At 44.1% G+C, this 22,428-nt stretch overlaps 1 protein-coding gene across 1 annotated transcript in view; it reads right to left on the reverse strand.

Annotated features, from left to right (window-relative positions):
• Positions 1–724: 724 nt before the first annotated feature.
• glrbb (glycine receptor, beta b) overlaps positions 725–22,428 on the reverse strand; it is a 52,187-nt gene continuing 30,483 nt past the window's right edge. The window contains exons 7-9 of the mRNA XM_079557283.1: positions 15,506–15,658; positions 8,435–8,727; positions 725–2,162 (exon numbers count right to left, since the gene is read on the reverse strand). Of these exons, the coding sequence (XP_079413409.1) occupies positions 1,866–2,162; positions 8,435–8,727; positions 15,506–15,658 (743 nt within the window). The 3' untranslated portion in view covers positions 725–1,865. The remainder of the gene's footprint in view (positions 2,163–8,434; positions 8,728–15,505; positions 15,659–22,428) is intronic.

Here is a 22,428-nt window from a genome sequence, read left to right on the forward strand (position 1 = left end):
GGTCTAAACTTTTGCATGCCACTGTGTATTGTTGATGAGGGACAGCTAATTATGCAGTGCAAATGAAAATGAAAAATGTGTTCACGCGGAGGTTCATAGTCAAAAGGAAGGTGTAAATTAGATTCTTCACTTTGGACACACTAATGTATCGGAGATGCAATGTGTTAATAGGAAAGTTGTGAGACCACCCAATAATTGACTTTGTGATTTTTTTTTTGATATTTAGATGAGGTGACCGCTGATCTGAATCTGAAAAATAAGAGAGAAACTTTCTTCCTTTTGGTCATCCCAATTTGCTGTTGTGCGAATGTGCGTTCAGACCAAATGCATCTGAAGCATCAAAATCACTTCAAAAGACTCCTGTTTGACACCAGTGCATACAGGGGTCTTATTGTGCTGCCATTTTGGGGCCAAGTAGTCCCTCTTTGCTAACATGCCACATTTTCTACTCCTTATGAAACAATGGGCCTTAGAACAGAACCCTGGGGGACACCACACACCCTGACTAATGGCTGTATCATTATTTTTCACTACAGACAATACAATGAGATAATCACCACTGCGTCGCAAATATACAGTAGGTGTTACTTTAGAAGTCTAGTAGAAGATAAGAAAGACAGAACGAGAGCAGAGGGCCTCTAAAGGACTCTACTACACAAGCTAAATGTTGGCTACTTCAAGCATGAACGCTGGCCAAAAACAAAAGAGCAAGAGGGATCAATCATTTTACGTGAAAAGTCATTAAATCATTTATTGGTCTCTTTTCAACATCACAAACACATGGCCGTGTCAGTACAGGCCCATTTACACAAGGGGCGGTGGCCAAAATCTTACAGGTGGGGGTTGTGGCAGTGTCACATGACCATCTGGACAAGAACTGATTGCTTTAAGTAATCCACATTTTCTTCTCAGAGCAAACTAGGATAATAAATAACTAATACATATTTGTAATAAATATTTGGGTATGCATTTGTATAGATTTTTAATCATCTTAAATATACATGCATCTTCTTTTTTCACATGCGAGGTAATAACGATGCTACACTGAGCATTAAAGCTGAACGTAAAGTGGCGGCAGGGTGTAAAAAGCTGTGCAACTCTGCATATTCGCTCATAATAATCTTCTCTAATACTCTTAAATATTCACGTACCCTTTTAATTAATAAATAATGTATATATTAACAATAGATAAAAGGTATAACAATTAACATAATATTTTTTGATTCACAATAGTAGCCAAGCCAGCCATTCTAGTACTTTTTGATGTTCTATACAAAGAGATAGTCTGGTCCCTGTAGCTTCGAATACATCTCCAGGGGCGGGACTAATGAATGACAAAAACGACTTTTGAATGCATTTGGATTGAATTCCAACCAATCAGACTGTAGATATGTCTCATTAGCCCCGCCCCTTCGTAGGTTAACAGTTCTGGTGGGTCTGGAATGATATCAGATAACAAATATTTGTGTTATTTCCTGCATAATCAGACAGATCAGTGATTAATGAGAATGTCGTACATTATCACGAGAAGGCGTCCATGGCCACGTCACTCAAAAAGTCAATGGGTCTGGCAGGCCAAGGCAACACAAATGAATAAGGATATGTATTATGTATATATAAATCTCGTATATCAATGCACAGTTTGACATTTTTGGGGAAGAACAGTTCACTTTGGATTAAAATGTGTCTTTTTTTTTAAGCCTGGTTGGCCATATGACATTCTCTTTGTATTCTACAGAGGAAGTAGTGGTCTTGCTTGGTAATGACTGTCGACACCTCGTTGTTTCTTTGTAGAGATTACAACAAGAAAGACGCATGACTATCCAGGCTATGATCATCTCAAGTGAGGAGGTAACAACATGTGATCACAAGTAACTGGACCAGTAGATGACGTTGAAGAAAAGGAAGGAGAAGGGAAACAGGGCCCTCGCGTACAGGTCAACCCTCTTGGCAGCCGACGGGATGACCGGCTTGGGGGGCGGGAGCTTTTTGCCGCCCTTGGACTGCGATTTGCCGTGCGCGCTGCCGATGTCGATGGGCTTGCCGTAGCAGTCAAAGTTCGAGAGCTCGAAGTCTCGTGGGAGGGAGCCGACGATGCTGAAATCGTTGGTGCGTAGGTCCGACTTGGAAGTGCACACTTTCTTACAGCGCGTCTCCGCCACCTGCAAAACACGCAACGTCCAAAATGTTACTGGGCTGAAGAAAAGGAGGGTTCGAAGAGAGTCATGAGTCATTTCGTTCACATGCAAAGTCACCAACACCAGTCGAACCGGCGTTGTCCCGATCTACATGACAGCTGTAGCTACTCGCGCTGTCTTTAAGAGCCGCCCAGCCAGCAGAGGCCAGGGGGTTGATGTTTTTGTGATTCCTTTCCGGTTGACCTTTGTGTGCTCATGTTTGTTGCAACAGTTAGCCACAGTTAGCCCGATGTGCTTTCAAACCTAACCGCTGTTCTGGGGCTAACTACGATGTCCTATGGATCTTCAAGCTCAAATCCACATGGAACTCTTGGACAGAGGACGATTTCTAGTGTTTTAGTGCTCATGGCTAGTGGTTACCTTTATATGGTTCTATGCTACGATATGTTACAGCTCTTTGTTGATGAGAAGTGTGTCATTTTAAAGGCCGCTTTACTTGTAATTGATGGTTTTGTTGACCTTTTGGTGTTCCTTTCTTGTATTCATACAATAAATCGGAGCTATCTGTAGCTCCGATGGGAATCTTCTGTCTGTCTCATGGCCCCAGGCACATTCACTGATGCAGCCAACTAAAGTTAGCTTTCTTGCCATTCTTTTTGGACTAGTATTGTGCAGCTTTGGTTGTCGACAGAATATCTGAAGTAGCTATCACAATGTTGTCTGACTACAATCGCAGGTCACAGATCGCCGGATTGCGACCCCCAATTGATCTTTATTTTGGCAATGCTGGTCTAGTCAGTTGGTCAGTCAGAACTGACTTTCCTGTAGCTGCAAGAACACCCTCAGCGTTGTATTGTGGAAAGATGTTCTCGATCAATATGACACTAATTGCCATCGACTGCACCAAGCCACCAACTGATTGAAATAATTTCTGCGGCTGCACACCGTACAATTTGATAAACAGCAGTACTTTAATAATACCTTTTCATTTCCTGGATGATACCTTTTTCAGTGTCTGTGTTTTTTGAAATTTAATGAGCTTGTCCCGAACCCAGAATCAAGAGAAAGCAACAACATGTTTTGAAGTCCAACATTAATTAATGCTATTGTCTCAGACATTCCCCATGTACCTCGGTCTTACCCCTAGTGGCCTCAAAGTGCAATGTAATCCATCTACAGTATGGTGCTTTCCCGCTCCAGTTATTACGCTCATCAAAGCTTCATTATTCTGACATGTTTTGTGTCAAGAAACCCCATTAAACACAAATCATGTCACCCTTTGCAGCCGAACACCAAAACGGAGTCATTTACGCACGGAAGTCAATTAATTACAATTAGGAGAACTATTGGGAGGCTGAACCGCTCCACTCGGGTGGTGATGGGAGTGTGAGGTGTAGAGGTGAAGTTTTTGGCAGGTTAGACATGAGGTTTAGATTAGATTGCTTCAGATTAGAAGGACTGAGGGAAAGGGCCTGTTTTGCATTTAGATTGGGTTAAAGGGTCGGTGTTGGGGAGGTTGGCGGTACTCATTCATTCATTTGTTTATTTGAAAAAAAAAAAGAAAAAAAAAATCAAGGAATTGGTGTAATAAGGTAAAGTGAGGATGGATGTCAAATAAATCATGGGTGCTGCTGTTTGTAGCCTTGTGGGGGCCCTGAGCAAAATGTGCCATTCTACAGTACATTGGATTGATAGTGCTGCCGTTGCTGATGGTACATGTAGAAGTCACTTACTATGCACTTACATTTTACATTGTACTAAAATGTAACAATTACAGTGTTTGTCTACTCAAATGCAGCAACCTCCCTCTCTCATGGTACAGCTGCATTTTTTTCCCTTTTTCTGCGAACTGCAGTTTCTGCGTTCCACAGAAACGTTGGACTGTTAAAGGCCTATTGGCTTTAACTGGGCTCCAGCGGGAACCTGGACTTGTTGAGTTAGACATAATGTTTGTGTAGGCTTTACAGAAGTTCTCCATTGTAGACATAGCTTTTTGAGCTGTCTGCCATCTAAACTACATAGTACAAATGACGACTGCAAAAATGTCAAAAGTTGAGACACGGAAAATAGAGGTATGATTTTAGGACCAAGCCCAAGCCCGACCTGAGCCCAACCCGACATTCGGGCCGGGTCGGGCCGAGATATCACGCATGACGGGTTTTTAATTTATTACTGTCATTATAATCTCAAATAAAAATCTAAGCTATAGGCTTAGACTATTGGATACAAAATATGATTATTCTGGCGCTGGTAGGCGAGGGAGGTGGTGCGGCGCACGTGCAGCTTGTTGTCATGTTGCAAAAGCATGGCCAGACACCTTTGATACCGGCGGCGCTACACAGAGAACATCGCTCTGCACTCTTTCTCTCAGGACAGCGTATAACTTACAGCGGATAAATCAGCAGTTTGGCTCCTGTTTGTGCGTAAAAAGTAGCTTTAGCAAATGCAGTGCGAGGTTTATGAACGAGGACATGGAGGAGGAGGAGGAGGAGGAGGAGAGAGAGAGACAGAAAGAGGAGAGACGCGCAACACTTCTCCACCTGCCCAGGTATGTGCGCAACACTGCTGCAAACACGTACCTCTCACGCATGGCACTGCACGGAGGCTCTGACTGGGCGGGCATTGAACAATTAATAATTTACGGGCCGTCAATTCAAGTTAATTGCTCGGGTCGGGCTTCATGCCCACGGGCTTGGGTCGGGTCAGGCTTGATTTTTTGGGCCGGATCTTAGCTTTAACGGAAAAGGCTGTTTTTGTATGTAAATCAATCAAATAAACACTGAGGCATTGAAATCAAATAGAACTTTCACATGCCAATTTTCGACAATAGGGAGACACCATCAACCCCCATGAGCTGCCACCTTAACGTGGTGGGGTTGTTTGAGTACCCGAATGATCCGAGGAGCTATGTTGTCCGGGGCTTTATGCCCCTGGTAGGGTCTCCCATGGCAAACAGGTCCGAGGTGACGGGTCAGACGAAGAGCAGCTCACAAGACTTCTATGGACGTACACCAATCAAGGACCGAGACGTCGCCCGGCATGGCGCAGCCGGGGCCCCACCCTGGAGCCAGACCTGGGGTTGGGGCCCGAACGCGAGCGTCTGGTGGCCGGGCCTCTGCCCACGGGGCCCGGCCGGGCACAGCCCGAAGGGACGACGTGGGCCCGCCCTCCTGTGGACCCACCACCCGCAGAGGGATCCGTAGGGGTCGGGTGCTAAGAGGACTGGGTGGCAGTCGAGGTCGGGTGCCTCGACGACCTGGTCCACATGCACAGCTTCTGGCGTTCGGGACATGGAACGTCACCTCGCTGGGGGGGAAGGAGCCTGAGCTTGTGCGGGAGGTTGAGAGATACCGACTAGATATAGTCGGGCTCACCTCCACGCACAGCTTGGGTTCCGGATCCCAACTCCTGGAGAGAGGCTGGACTCTCCATTTTTCTGGAGTTGCCCGCGGGGAGAGGCGGCGGGCTGGGGTGGGTTTGCTCATATCCCCCCAGCTCAGCCGTCACGTGTTGGAGTTCACCCCGGTGGACGAGAGGGTCGCGTCCCTACGCCTTCGGGTCGGGGACAGGTCTCTCACCGTTGTCTCGGCCTACGGGCCCAACATCGGTGCAGAGTACCCGGCCTTCTTGGAGTCCCTGGGAGGGGTACTAGATAGTGCTCCGACTGGGGACTCCATTGTTCTACTGGGGGACTTCAACGCCCACGTGGGTAACGACAGTGAGACCTGGGAGGGAGTGATTGGGAAGAACGGCCTCCCCGATCTGAACCCGAGTGGTGTTCTGTTATTGGACTTCTGTGCTAGTCACGGTTTGTCCATAACGAACACCATGTTCGAGCACAAGGGTGTCCATAAGTGCACGTGGCACCAGGACACCCTAGGCAGGAGGTCGATGATCGACTTTGTAGTTGTATCGTCTGACCTCCGGCCGCGTGTCTCGGACACTCGGGTGAAGAGAGGGGCGGAGCTGTCAACCGATCACCACCTGGTGGTGAGCTGGATCCGCTGGCAGGGGAGGAAGCCGGTCAGACCTGGCAGGCCCAAGCGTGTTGTGAGGGTCTGCTGGGAACAACTGGCGGATCCCTCTGTCAGTGGGGTCTTCAACTCCCACCTCCGGAAGAGCTTCACCCAGATTCCGGGGGAGGCGGGGGACATGGAGTCCGAGTGGACTCTGTTCTCCTCCTCCATTGTTGATGCGGCTGCTCGTAGTTGTGGCCGTAAGGTCTCTGGTGCCTGTCGCGGCGGCAATCCCCGAACCCGGTGGTGGCGCCCGGGAGTAAGGGATGCCGTCAAGCTGAAGAAGGAGTCCTACCTGGCCTTGTTGGCTTGTGGGACTCCTGAGGCAGCTGAGAGGTACCGGCAGGCCAAGCGTGCTGCAGCTCGTGCGGTCGCAGAGGCAAAAACTCGTGTCTGGGAGGAGTTCGGGGAGGCCATGGAGGAAGACTATCGGTCGGCCTCGAAGAAATTCTGGCAAACCATCCGGCGCCTCAGGAGGGGGAAGCAGTGCTTCACCAACACTGTGTACAGTGCGGGTGGGGGGCTGCTGACCTCGACTGGGGATGTCGTCGGACGGTGGAAGGAGTACTTCGAGGACCTCCTCAACCCCGCCGTCACGTCTTCCGATGAGGAAGCAGAGGCTGGGGACTTGGAGGTGGGCTCGCCCATCACCGGGGCTGAAGTCACCGAGGTGGTGAGAAAGCTCCTCGGTGGCAAGGCTCCGGGGGTGGATGAGATTCGCCCTGAGTACCTTAAGTCTCTGGATGTTGTAGGACTGTCTTGGCTGACACGTCTCTGCAACATCGCGTGGCGGTCGGGGACAGTGCCCCTGGATTGGCAGACCGGGGTGGTGGTCCCTCTCTTTAAGAAGGGGGATCGGAGGGTGTGTTCCAATTACAGAGGAATCACCCTCCTTAGCCTCCCCGGTAAGGTCTACTCCAGGGTGCTGGAGAGGAGGATCCGGCCGATAGTTGAACCTCGGATTCAGGAGGAACAATGCGGTTTTCGTCCTGGTCGTGGCACACTGGACCAGCTCTATACCCTCCGTCGGGTGCTCGAGGGTTCGTGGGAGTTCGCCCAACCAGTCCACATGTGTTTTGTGGACTTGGAGAAAGCGTTCGACCGCGTCCCTCGTGGTGCCCTGTGGGGGGTGCTCCGGGAGTATGGGGTCCGGGGCCCTCTGCTAAGGGCTGTCCGTTCCCTGTATGACCGCAGCAGGAGCTTGGTTCGCATTGCCGGCAGTAAGTCAGACCTGTTCCCGGTGCGTGTTGGTCTCCGCCAGGGCTGCCCTTTGTCACCGGTTCTGTTCATTACTTTTATGGACAGAATTTCTAGGCGCTGCCAGGGGCTGGAGGGTGTCCGGTTTGGGAGCCTCAGAGTCTCATCTCTGCTGTTTGCAGATGATGTTGTTCTGATGGCTTCAACAAACCAGGACCTTCAGCACGCACTGGGGCGGTTTGCAGCCGAGTGTGTAGCGGCCGGGATGAGAATCAGCACCTCCAAATCCGAGGCCATGGTTCTCCACCGGAAAAAGGTGGCTTCCCCTCTCCAGGTCGGTGGGGAGTCCTTACCTCAAGTGGAGGAGTTCAAGTATCTCGGGGTCTTGTTCACGAGTGAGGGACGGATGGAGCGTGAGATCGACAGACGGATCGGTGCAGCGTCAGCAGTGATGCGGTCGCTGTATCGGTCTGTCGTGGTGAAGAGGGAGCTGAGTCGGAGGGCAAAGCTCTCGATTTACCGATCGATCTACGTTCCCACCCTCACCTATGGTCATGAGATTTGGGTAATGACCGAAAGGACAAGATCGCGAATACAAGCGGCCGAAATGAGTTTCCTTCGCAGGGTGGCTGGGCGCACCCTCCGAGATCGGGTGAGGAGCTCAGTTACCCGGGAGGAGCTCGGAGTAGAGTCGCTGCTCCTCCACGTCGAAAGGAGCCAGCTGAGGTGGCTCGGGCATCTGTTTCGGATGCCTCCTGGTCGCCTCCCGCGGGAGGTGTTCCAGGCATGTCCTAGTGGGACAAGGCCTCGTGGAAGACCCAGGACACGGTGGTGGGACTATGTCTCCGAGCTGGCCTGGTGTCGCCTCGGGGTCCCCCCAGAACAGCTGGAGGAAGTGTGTGTGGATCGGGAAGTTTGGGCATCTCTGCTGAGACTGCTGCCCCCGCGACCCGGCCCCGGATAAAGCGGAAGAAAATGGATGGATGGATGGAGGGAGACACCATCTTACGTCTAGTCTAAGCGGCTTCACATACGCAACAGAGAAGTACTTGAAATGAAACTACAACCGTGTGTACTACTCACATGTAGCGTGCTGACGTGCAGCGGCGTTCCCCCGGTCCCGTTCACCGTGTTGTTCCGTGCCACCTGGCTTCTGCCCAGGGCCTTCTCCTTGGCCGCCATCTTGGCCTTCTCCGCCTCGATGCGCTTGGGGCTGTTGAGCATCACCTGCACCACGGCGTACTCCACCAGCGAGGCGAACCCGAACAGCAGGCACGCGATCAGCCAGATGTCGATGGCCTTCACGTAGGACACTTTGGGCAGCTCCGAGGCCAGGGACGTGCACTCAGAGGACAGGGACAGCACTGAGAGGATGCCTGCAGGGCAGAGAATGTGGGAGTTATAAAATCTAAGCAGATAAAAAAAAAAAATTCAACTGGAATGTCCCCCGATGTTAGATTGGGAAAGTCGGATGATCCTCACAAGCCCCTTGTTGGGGAAAACAACATAGCAACATACTGTGTTAACTGTAAATATAAACTGTTTATATACAGCAACTACAGGATTCAGGTTTTTGAAATTCTATAATCAGGGCCATGTTCTGTCTAAATTTTACCAGCTTCGTAGCTTAAGTTTAACTTTCCGACTTGACAACTGGAACATGGCAACTCGGAAAAAAACGTCTCTCCCAGTTCCAAATTCTGACTTCCTAAAACTTGATCAAACTTGAACATTTGTTGATTCTCCTTTTGGTTCTTTTGGTCACACGTTTTGTGACAGCACGGTGATTACATGACAGTAGGATGGAAATGGCACAGGGGTTGACAAAGGGAGATGATGCACAATGCAGCACCATTTCCAGATTATTGCCAAGGAAATACTAACTATGTTAGTAGTAGATATAAACAGGGCAAAAGGTTCTTAAAGACATTATTTTGGGTATGTATTTACAATTTGCAATATAAAGAAAAGACAGTAAAGTATAGAGACTGGGCTGGTCAGGATTTCCAATTGGCCTGGAATCACCTCACATGACAAAATACTGTCAATATAAGCTTTTACCCTTTGCTAACGGCATGCTATAAAATCAATGGTGCCATGATGAAAGCATAACTACTCAGTGCGAGCCTCTTGATGTTTTTTTTTTTTTTTTTAATGTGGAGGAAAGTGTTTTTGTGTTCCATTGTTGTGTTCCATCTATGATGCCAAAAAAGCCAGGAAATACCGATCGGCGCGCTGCAGCAGTATTAGTAGTAGAAGAAATGAACGACGTGAATGACTTTCTTTTTTTTTTATGAGGAGATAATGCGATATATGTAGTTAAAATGCAAACACAGTTCATTTTGAATGACATGTATCCTTTAGGAAGTACTTTTTAATCATATATTTTTGACCGTGAGTACGTTCCTTTAAAAAAAAAAAATAATTTTCCCTTCCGGCTGCGAGAACAGAAGTCACCTTGATAGGATCAGAACGAGGATGGATGTGATGCAAAGGTTACAGAAATCCTTTGAGCACCGGCGTGTCTCCATTATTTATGCCCCTCTTTTATCTTACATATTTCACAAAGGAAGCCGCTGTTCCGTTCCTGCTCACGAGCGTTTCCTGGAGTGCTAAAGAGTATAGAAAATCGATATCATGTGCGATTATTCTGGGAGCAGGGTATGTGATATAGAGCGGCTCTGACAGGTTCCCACTGTGATGCCAAGACCGTTAGTGTATGGGGCTGTTTGATTCAGCAAAGTGCAAGAAGTACTTTGGAGTCTATATATTATAAAAGAAGATTATGTTTGAGCTGTAGTGGATTCTCAAGGTTTGAGGAACGCATACCATACAGCAGTTTAATGATTGATGTTACAAATTTCTGTTGAGCGAATCGATTAAGGCCGCAGAACAAAAGGAAAAACTGTCATCTTTGATCTTAGTTTTGAATGTTGTGTGAACTGGACCTGTACAAATTGAGCGCTCTATCCCCAAACAAATGAATGGTGAAGCCAGGCACTATATTAAAGCATGGCGAGGCATGGCTTGTCAATTTCATGCCATTTCTATGATTTATTTTCTGCATTATTAACATATTGCATGATAATGTTTAGTGGCCATTGGATGCGTATCCGACCACACAAAAAGCAGAAACTTAACTGAATATGATTTAGCATTTAGCTCAGAGGCCACTTTCACATGCGAAGTGGACACTGGACATGTCATGCATATGGAGCCTAACCATAGAGTTAAAAACATGATTTGGGTGCCTCAGCTTTGATATAAATGTTTACGATACATAATTTGAAAATATGTCTCTGTAAGAATGAAATAGCAACAATGAAATGCAGGCGAAAGAGTTGGTGAAAATCTTGACTGCGGCTCCTCCTGCTGGCAGCTTTAAGAAGAGCACAGAACAGCTCAAAATCCATAATGTTGGATTATGGGCATAGGACAGTTTTTGGGTTTGAACAATGACATAACCAGGAAGTACAGAACGAGGCGCTGACGCCGTAGAAGAAGAAACAGCTATATTTAACAGCTTTGTCCGAGGATTACTCAAAGTTTTCATTTACTTTAAACAACTTTTATTTACTTTAAACAACTCGGAGGAGCCTCAGTACACTGCAAAAGATGCCATCTTGATCAAATGACTGGAATTAAGATTATTGTACCTGAATTTCAGTAATTTGGACTTGCCAAGGAACAGAAATCTGCCAATTGAATAACATTGTTTATCTTATTTCAAGTAAATTGAGATCTGTTATCTATTTTTGACAGGGCATACGATGCATTATACTTTTTTTTTTTTTTTTTGCCAAAATATAGTAAACACAAATAAGATTCTGCCAAAAAATGTACCTGTTATTTAGTTTGACCATTTTTTGGGATGTTTATATTTTCACTTCCTTATGGGACACTGACAGGAAGTGACATAGATGGAGGCAAACAATTTTAAACTGTTGCCGTACAACCAGGTTATGTCAATGAAAAATTAGTAAGTCAATGGAACTTTACCTCTATCCATGTCACTTCCTGTCAGTAGCTTAAAAAGTCAAAATAAAAGTCAAATAAAAATCACTTTTCTTCCCAATAAATGCTTCACTGAAACAAAATGATAATTATTACTTACACCAGATTGTTATCCATCTAAATAAGTCATATTTTCAAAAGGATTAAAACCTATCATATGCACTTTAAGTTATATAATGAATCTTATTTTAACTGCAAACATACTTCCTACGTTCCATCAGCAGATAGTTTTACTTAGCTGTTTCAATGGGTAAAATATTGTTACTTCAGCAAATGGCTGAAGCTAAAAGAGTCATTCTCAGATGGAAGGCTTTTTGTGATATGGACATTGTGTCCCCTAATATTGTATGACAGTAATAACCTGGGGTGCTTAAACTTTCACACCCCACTGCAAACATGCAGGGTCATTCTATCATGCGTGAATGTAACAAAACACAACTTCAGATGATTTTGATGAACACAGAATCTTTCATAGGCCTTTTCTCATACACATATCGTCTGACTGACCTGCACCGATCCATTTCGGAAGAGTCGGGTGAGGCTTCAACGGGGGAACAGGGGCTGATGGGAGGACAGCGCTGATGGACCACTGGACACATGGACATGGACAGAGTGGTGGACAGAACGATGAAGGAGGAGTGGTCGGCAACAGGTTATGCATGCTGTGAATCATGGGGGACAAGATGGACACAAATCACATATGCTAATCTGGTGGAACAAGCGTATACACACAGGCCAGTGGGTTGGGGTTAGGCTCGTAATATAGTAGCTGGCTCTGGATTGTTGAAGCTCATCCATGTGTGAAAATGCTAAACACCAGAGTTTCCTTTCCTTTCCTTTATTTATGCAGGGATTGTCTTTCTTTTGAAGATAAGTCGACAGACAGTCATTAGTGGAAGACATTCACTGCCTGCGAGAACTATGTGCAGGATACAAAAGAAACTCAGGAGGCGTTTTTTTTTTTTTTTTTTTAAAAGGTGCATTATGCAACTTTTTATGCATGAAAAATAAGTTGATATTTGTGCGTATCTGACCTTGATGTGAACCAGCGGCTGTATGAGTGGTCAGCATGGTGCCTTTACTCTTCATCATGGATTGAACAATTGATCCAGGATAAATTGTTTTATAAGTTTTCTAGTCAGAGTAGTGAAAACCTTCCAAACAGTTGATCCTGAAGCGTTGTAGAGGACACTGTGATGGAAAGTAAAGGTGCCATGCCGACCACTCATACAGCCGCTGGGTCACGACAAGGTCAAATATGCACAAATATCAACTTTTTTCACATAAAAAGTTGCATAATGCACCTTTAAAGCGAGATACAGCAGGTGAATAGGTGAAAAATAATTTAGAGATATCACTTTGAAACTTTGGCTGTAGATAACTGACAAGTAAAAGAAGTATAAAACACTGCGTCGGAGCCTGTTTTGGTAACAGCTGATCACGTGATTGTCTCAAAGTGTTTTCTGGTCCATATAGTGATGCAAATCATCAGTGATAAAAAAAAATGTGCTGCATTTTACTGCACTCATGTGTTGTAAGTGTCGCCGCTGTGGGTTCGTCAGAATAAACGTCCTGCTTTTGAAGAGATACAAAAGCACACATGGATGGCTGACCAGGCGAGGAAAACGTAAGGAGCGCCATCTACAGCAAACAGTGGCTAACTTAACTGACTGAATGAAATAGACATTGCGCATTGATGTCCTGCGTCAGAGCTGCAGAGTCACAGGTGACTGAGTTGGCCCCGCCCACTGGAGCTCCGTGGAGCACAGACCCACAAAGAAAATGACACGTCTGTTTTAAACTTCTCTTGCACATGATTGTGTTGGCGCTTCAGTCGTGTTTATGAGCAGTCACAATAATGAAGTTTGTCCACAAGAGGTCAGTGTTCAAACAGAATGAAACAGCGGCGAGACTTCGAACATTGCAAGACTTTTTTTGCCAGGAAAGCCTTGAAGTGTTACAAGGCTTCACTCGCCCATCACTAATTGTGTCATTTTATGGATAAAAATGACAAAATAATGGATCGAGCCTGGTTTAATGGTTACATTTTGTTCAAAATGTTAGTTTTAGTGGATGTCTTCAGAGGGGAGGTTCACATTTCGTGTTTTTGCGATGCAAAGCTCAATAAATCTGGCAGGAATCATGAAAAAAAAAATCTCTGAAAAAAAAACTTTTAACTTTTCCGTAGGAGCTACTAAAGTGGAGATGTTGTTGACGCAAAACCTCATTTTGAGAGAAAGGATTCTACGTTTTGTAGCGCATTCGTCTTCATTCACTGCTGTCCCCAAAAAAGGAAATGACCATATTTGGATCACAGCGTGTGAAGGACAAGTGATCCCTGCAGAGTTATTTCTGGGAAATCTCTAGCTCGCTAGCAAACAAAACGTCCTCAAATAACCATCGCGGTCAACGGTGTGTTTGTCTTTTTATAACTCTGACGTTAAAACTAAGATTTTACAGGAGAACATGAATGAAATATAAGATAAACCTTTATTGATCTCTTGTTGATTGAAATATCTGTTTTCATCTGCAATTCTCTCGCCTTAATGTCCAAAATAAATGCTTTAATATTAACAGCTAAAACTACGGTGAGCCCCTATTCTATGATTGGTCTGACAGAATGCTTTGGGGAGATATAAAATATATGAAGAGGTCAAGCAGGCTCCTTCAGCTCTTATGATCAACATAGGCCTGTGAAATGTCATAATGTGTCTTGGCGCCAACCCTTGCTTCTCTCCGTATGTGTGACCTACAGTACACAGCGCTGTGACAGTGGGCAGAGCGGCCTGTGGGTGATGGATACCGACCTTCAGCCTGTCACTGTGATGGATGCAGTGGTGAAGGAGGGGATCAGAGCAGCAGTGTCACTGATCCTTAAACACACACATCCCCCGGGAAAAGCTCTCCCTCTCCATTCAACCAGCCGCTGATTTTTATCACCTGATATTTTATGATTTCACACGCAATTACCTCGCTGACAGATGCACAGGAGCGAAATATTGTGCTTTTTATATAGGGTTTAGAATGAGAATAAAAATACTGCATCCTGCACCTTTCGCGGACCTTTTACAATTCCTTAAATGAGTCAATCATTGTCCACACTGGTGTTAATCTGTTACAACTGAACACATGCTAAATGGTGTCATATTGAAGGCTGTGACCAAAGCAAAGGCTCGCGTCACTGATGCAGTGGTTAAACTGTTTCATCATTCAGACATTGCGGTATCAGCCCGGATCAGATGTCGGATCACGCTGATCATCTCCGAGTTTGCAAAGTTGTGATTACCATTTAAATTACAGAAATGCCTTTAGTGATCTGAGCCTGTTGCTACAAACCGGACCTGTTTGAATTGAGCATTCTCTCTCCATACAAATGAAAGGAGAAGCCAGGCCCTATATTCAAGTATGGTTGTAGTAATATTAGGATTCTTTATCATTAACATGCAGTATTATAAGGTAAGGTTTAGAGACCAATGGATGTGTGTCCGATCTCACAAAAAGGAGAAACTGAATATGATTTAGCATTTAGCTCAGAGGACACTTTTAAGCACAAATCCTGAATCAAAATTACAATCTCAAAAGGTCTGTACATTCATTAATGATTTCTAGCTGGGCTTTGACCTAAATGTGGTCGATGGGTTGACAACAACTGGAAACGTCTAGATCTTTCATAATTAGTTTGATAGCTAAATGCTAGCGGCATAGATGGGATAAATACGTACATCGAACAGGCTAATGGAGTCTGAAAAGTTTCCCGGACTAGCCAGCTTGCTAACTACATACATTAGAATTGGATGCCGCTTCTCCTTTTTATTTCTATGGTAAATACGACCTTGAGCGTCGAAAAAAGGAACCTGGAACGAGGCATTACCAAATATGTATTTTGCGTCAGATTGACTATACAGTTTTGTGCACCTGAAATAATGGTGTTTTTGTTGAGCCATGGACGCATAAGTGCACCATCGGTTATAAAAGTAAACCATTTTTCATGATTTTCTTATGTGTCAAAAAATCCCCCACACGGTCATCTGGAACCCCTAAAGACATACAGTGTTTACCAAAGCCAGTGTCCTCCAGAGTCAAAGTCAGAGGCAGATATAGATAGTGGGGCGGATCGATAGGTTTTAAAGAAATCCATACCTAAGGGGACCCTGGCAGCACTGGCGTCGGGGTTGATCCAAAAGGACAGCCAGGACAGCACCACGATGAGCAGGGTGGGGGCGTACACACCCATCATGTAGAAGCCCACCTGTCTCCTTAGGGTGAAGATAACCTCCACACAAGTGTAGTAGCCTGGGAACAAGGGCACAAGAGTCACAAAGTTTTAGAATAGAAACAGCGACGGAACCGAATAAAACAACGATGATTGAGTAATGAGTATTTTACGCCAACATACTGGGAAACATTTGGACCGAAGTGCAATTATTAATATGCATTTTTGTTTCTGATGCACAAACCGGCTTAAAGCAGAACTGAGTAACTCGTACCCCTAGAGGCCATAAGCGCCACTGCAGGTGTCGTAGCATGTTGTGTTTTCTTACTAATGAATTGTCCGTGAGAGTAAATACTACACTGACAGAAAAGACAAAGGGAGAGAGGGATATTGTACATCCAATTACACAAAGGAGATATTTTTTTTCACTCAAACTTGGCTGTAAATACTGTTTAAGTGGCGCTAGCCCACAGTTAGCATTGCCCGTTAGCCTGTTAACTTCTTCTTCGTGATTCCATTAGTGTGTATTGCGCCTCCGACCCAGTGCAGGGAAAGTTGCAAGAGTGGTTTTCTGGCCAGAGACACCAGGGGGAGATGAAAGACCCCCCAATCATACCATTAACACTTGTATTTATTAAAGTAAACAAGTTACTTAGTACTGCTCTAACTGCCACTAGGTGGTGGTATTGCAGCAAAGGCAGCCCCCTGTCATGACGGTCGGGAAACAGTGCTACCCTCGCCCATTGGTTAAACATTGGCTATGTCCTGAGAGAACGAGAATCTACCGCTGGTGCCGCTCTGGCACTGGTATTGAAGAGCGCGGCGCTCTCCACCCCACAGAAACATGGTCAAAACTACTGCACATATTTTACTTTTTTGGATATCATTGACTTAAACCCTATGGAAACAGTTTTTCATTATAACATGATTCAAAGTTCAAAAAAACACTTTTAGATTTGGGTAAAACCGAACTGGAAAACATGTGTTTGGTTAAGGCAAGGGTTTAGAGGTTAAAGAAAAAAAAAACCACTCTTCTCGGGTATGGCAGTTAAATATAATAAATAATTCATCCATCATAAAGAAAAGAATCTGTGGGACCAATTTGGACCGAGAAATAAATTGTGCTTTGATGGCGTCTTCGATAACCTGTACATTGAGACCATTACAAGCTCTAATAGCGTGCCCTTAGAGGAGCGAGCGGCTGATTTAAACACAGCAGGCGAGAGGAATGGCCCTGCTCTCCGCGGCTCTATTAAAGACACATCAGAAGAAAGGTGGGAGTCAGGTTAAGTCCGCCTTTTATTAGGCTCCTATAGCTAACGCACACAAGGCTGAGACAGCTGCGGGTGCCATTAGGAGAAGGAGAGAGACGAGAAAAGAGAGGGCATTTACTGTACGTACGAGCACTTCTACAGCCGCTGGTGCAAAAGAATTCAGCTGAGGCAGAACACAACTACAGTGACCATGGTTATACGTCTCTAGATTTTACTGTCTCCTACATGTAGCTGCTCAGGCTATCTGAAGGTGACCACAGCTATTCACTTGATAACATAAATCACACTGACTTTTAAAAACTTTTACCTAAGTAACTATTTGGACGACTAATAAATTACATTTGTCTCACCTTTATGTACTACTGTATGTATTTTAAATGTCGTATACTTTATTCAGGCTTTTGCAACTACTTTAAACATCTAAGCCATGGTATTTTCTGTAGCATAACTTAAAGGTGCATTATGCAACTTTTTATGTGAAAAAAGTTGATATTTGTGTGTATTTGACCTTGTAGTGACCCAGCGGCTGCATGAATGGTCAGCGTGGTGCCTTCACAGTGGTCTCTTGGACACTCCAGGATCAATTGTTTGGAAGGTTTTCACAGTTGATGGACCCTCTCACCAGCAAAACCTACAAAACAATTGATTCTGGAGCACTGTAGAGGTCACCGTGATAGAAAGTAAAGGAGCTATGCTGACCACTCATTCAGCCGCTGGGTTATTACAAGGTCACGTTTTTTTTGCATTAAAAGTTGTATAATGCAACTTTAAAATGATATGTGTCTGAATCAAAATTCATTTGACGACAGCTACAAACACTTTTACCGATACTAATAAAAAATATGACCATGACGGACAAAAGTGCTGTTACAGACATACATGAATGACACTTAAAAACTAGGGCTTTAGTGCTTCATTGTCTGGTTAAGTTTTGAGACTTAGTTGTGATTGGCTGAAATGAGGTGTGCATGATCCAATCAGCAGCGAACATGCCAGAAAATGTCCATCAATCGATACCAGAGCCTTTCCAGATTGATACGACTGTGCTAATATTATTTGTGCTGTAATATCAATCTAGCTTTTACCATTTTAGGGATTCTTTGCGAAAATGAAACTTTGGTATGAAGATGGTTTGGCCACAGACAGGTTCCAACATGTTGTTTGGATACTAAAAAAAAGAGAAGCTGCAAGGATGTCCCCTTTACTTGGCTGGCATTCTGAGTGTAGAAGAGACGGACTAAATATACAGAATTAGCAAAACATATGAAACGTAAACATCACTCCAGGTATGTTTTTTAATGTGGTTGGCTATTGCCAACTCATTTAGGATTTCACATTTGAGTCACATCAAAAGCTTCCCTCCAAACCTCTTCAAGCCTGTTGAATACATTAGCTTCTCTTATGGTGCTATACAGTCTGATACTCTCCAGCTGTGTTATGTTTGCGTGTTTTGCCGTTCCGGCGGGACCGTGAAGTGGATGGAGCGAGCGCATGTTTAAATCCCCCGTGGGCGGGCTCCTCGCCGCGGTGTGCCGAGGAAGCATAGAAAGGATCTTTGTGTCAGGACCTGTTTCCATGGCAATCTGGTGAAAAGACTGACTCACTTTTAACCCAGCAGCTCTGAATGGTCGTGAAAATAATAATAAAGCATGGTCACCACACCATGATAAAGCTGTACTGCTTTATAGAGACTGTTGTTTTGTAGTCGCATTGGTACAATTAGCTATAAGCCATTAAGTCTTTTACTGCTCCACAGCTCTAGAGCATGGATAACCATATGGGCTTAATATTCAAAAGTTCATTATTAGTTCACTCCATTATGAAATATCCAGCTCACCATGGGCGCATTTTAATAACATGAAGAACACGGCTCTCATCTAATAACTTTTACTAAAAGCAGAGTAATATTGGCTTGATTGGCTGGATATCCAATTAGAGGGATCAAGGAAAAAGCCAAAGAAATTGTTTGCGGTGATTGAGAATAGATTTGCTTTGTCACATATTGATCGATCTCAATTTTTGATTCAATTTTTATAATTTCATACCAATAATCAATAAACGTAGCTAATTCATGAACTTAGTCATATCTTTTCTACAAACCTCAAACAAAAACAAGTGCCAGTTTCATTAAACACACACAAATCTCCCACTATCTCATCCAAACTCCAAAACTAGGTGCTAAACCTGACGATTAGAAGGTCCCATGACAATTATTGAGATTGACCGAAGTAGAGATTTCGATTCAGTTTTGATTCATTGCCCAGCCCTGTGCTTGTGTAGCTTGAAATATGGATTTAAACTAAATTGGTAGCGGTAATATAGCGTAGGGGTTCTGCAAGGGTCGATTCTGTGACCCCTTTTGTTTGATCTGTGCATGCTTCTTTTCAGTCACTTATACACAGCAATGTCCTATCACAACTATGAAGATGACTCTCAGATCTACATGTCTCTTCACTGGTGAACAGGGGCCTGTAGATCCGCTTTGTCACTGCATCGAACAGATTGGTGTGTAAATGAAACACCTTTCTCCCGCCAAACGCAAATCACTGTCTTTGGCTGACTGAAACAAAGCGAAGTGGTTATCAGTCACCTTGAATTTCTCTCACTAAACCTAATAATCAGGTTGGAGATAATTGATAATAATAGACTCAGAAATTGACTTTAATAGAGACATTAGCTCAGCAACCTCATCAGCTTTTTATCAGTGGAAAACATTGCCAAAATCGAAGGGGTAAACCAGACTAGAGAGAATGTAATCCATGCATTCGTGCGTCCAGTAACTTCCAGAAGGAGCCCTGACAAAAAACAGGAAATACAACCATATGAGTTCAGTGCTGAGGTCTCTGCACCTTATTATAAAACATACATTTGGTCAGAATACGGTGGGTTCAGTTTTGATGGTGAACTTCGCATGCAGTACGTGTGCAACACAGCCTAATAAAAAGGATCATAGTGAAGCTTTATGAACACATGTGTCTTTTATGCCTTCCATATTGAACAGCTCTCAATAAGACCTTACTTGGCAGCGGCTTGTGCTGAGCATGCCAACAACAAAACGTATGAATGCCAAGAATGTGCAGCAGCAGTACAGTGGAATTTTCTATTTTATTAGGCTTGAATGATCGTTTCTTAAATCATCATCGCATCTTGCAGGATGTTGGTCATTATCAGAGTGTAATTTGAGACATAAAACTTTATGGGACACATGATATTCAATTGGAGCAGGACCTCAGTAGACATTAACCCACTTCATTAGAAACCCATGAACTGGACTCTTAATTTTAATAGTTCAAAATGAATAAAATTGTTGTTTGGATCTTCATAGCAAGGTCTTTGAATCAGTTTGTATGGAAATTGTGCTCTGCAAATATATCTGTATTTCCTTGGACCAGTAGTTGTACTTAATATCACTATACACATTTGTCTAACCCCTGCGGCATATACTTTCTAGGTTCTGCCAAGAAAGTGAAATAAGCAGTTTTGCTTTTTGATTATGTGGATCATTCTTTGCTAAATCGTAATCATAAAGCTTTTACAGGCTCTTGGCCTTTATCACGCTCTAACCCGGCTTCGACGTACAACTTTACGAACTGCATTATGTATATCTTATGCGGAGGCGGTGGTTCAGACATTGGGCTTTCTTACCAATAATATTAATCCTACTCTTTGAATATAATCTCTATATTCTATATCTATATACAGTGCTTTGTCTTTTCTGTGCTATTGAAGAAATCCAATCTGCAAAGCGACTTCATTGTATTTCATCGATGTCACATTACAATGGGACGTACCGATTCCTCTATGGTCCATCCTCGCCGCATTAACGCGCATTAGCTCTAAATGAAATTTCCTTTGAGCCGCCGAGGCGTGAGATTGACTGGCGGAATAATCTGACCGGGCCGCGCTTCTGCTCAAATAGGATCATGTCATTGAGGCGCTACCGTGGCTGGCCCGTATCCAAACTGGGGCCTGATTGAATCTTTCATTTAGAGGCGTACCGCTAATCTCGCCCGACAAAAGAGCATCAGAGGCGTGTCTATAAAGAGATCCCGTGGCTTTGTTAGGATATGGTGACAAAGTTAGATCGTAGAGATGTTTAAAGGGGACATATTTTTGCTTCTTTCAGTGCATGTTAATGAACACATAAAAGGCCGCCACACGTACATGATTTGTAGTAGTATGGGTAACGTGTAAACTCCACACAGAAAGGCCCCAACCAGCCTGGAATCAACCCCCCGGCACCGTCTTGCTGGGAGGCATGAGCGCTACTGAGAGTCAACATTTTGCCAACAGATGAAAGTGAAAGACAAAGTGATGAGTTCAGTAAAGTTGAATAAATACATAAATCGCATCCATTTGCTCAACATTTTTCAGCACCGTTTAACTTTACTGTAATTTCAAACGAAGACTTAAGGCGGGACACTGCGGGTGAATAGGGTGTGAAAAAATATGAATAATTTAGAGACATCAATTTGAAACTTTTGCTGTGGATTTTATGCTTACAAATTGACATTTTATGGACATTTTGTTTGGTTTATGAATAAGCTATAAGCTAAGTAAAAAAAAAAAGCTCAAAAGCAGGCAGCAATTGGACATAAACAAAATCCCTCTAAAAATAACCCTTCAAAATATTGCCGAATCCGAAACTGTAAAGTTTGGAGTCCAAAGGAGCTACGAAAATGGATGTTGTTTTGACTGGTATGAAAACCTCCATTTGAGAAAAGGGCTCTTGAGTTTTGTAACTTGTGCACGTGTATATCGCTGCCTTTTTTGCTGCAGCTGTCTCCCAAAAGGGAAATTACAAAATTTTGATTACATGCCAGTATTTGTGAATGAAAAAGGGAAACTAGCCGTTGGATATCTCTGGCTCACTATCGCACAGATCAAATAGGCATTGTAAAGGGTAAGTTAAATCTCAGATGTTAAAGATGCAAAATGGAACTTTTTATGAACAAAAAAATAAAACCAAACCTTTTCATGTTTGCATATTTGACCTTATAGTGACCAAGCAGGCAGAATGAGTGATTAGTACGGTGCCTTTGCTCTGACCTTTCTGACCTTCTCGTAGGTTTTCACTACTGACAGACCCCTCTCAGCAAAAAATCTACAATCTGTGACAGAAAGTATAGGTGCAATGCCCACACCCACACAGCCATTGGGTCACAACAAGGTAAATTATGAATAAATATCAAATTTATACAGCAAATTAAAAAAAAAAGTTCCATAATGCACCTTTAAAGGGACTATAAGGAGTTTAAAAATGTTAAAATACATGTTCCAGCCATGTCCTAAAGAGTAGAATGAGCCTAGACCTGTTCACCACAACTGCCTCTAAAATCCTGCACTGTCACTCAAAAAGTTGTTACTTTGAGTCCGAAGTGCCGTCATGCACAAGCTTAATATAGAAGGTGCAGTAACACATATGACCTGAGGTGGCAGTAGTGAGTATAAAATGGCAAACTTGCATCTAGCCCCTTTAAGGAAAGGCAGTTACAACCTTAATATATGTTCTCATCTGCCGTGTGTTGCCTTAAATAGCACAAAACCATTTGATTTTATTCCAACAGGTAGTAAAT

Source organism: Gobius niger, assembly GCF_951799975.1.
Source record: "Gobius niger genome assembly, chromosome: 5".
In the NCBI taxonomy this organism is placed as follows: Eukaryota; Metazoa; Chordata; class Actinopteri; order Gobiiformes; family Gobiidae; genus Gobius; species Gobius niger.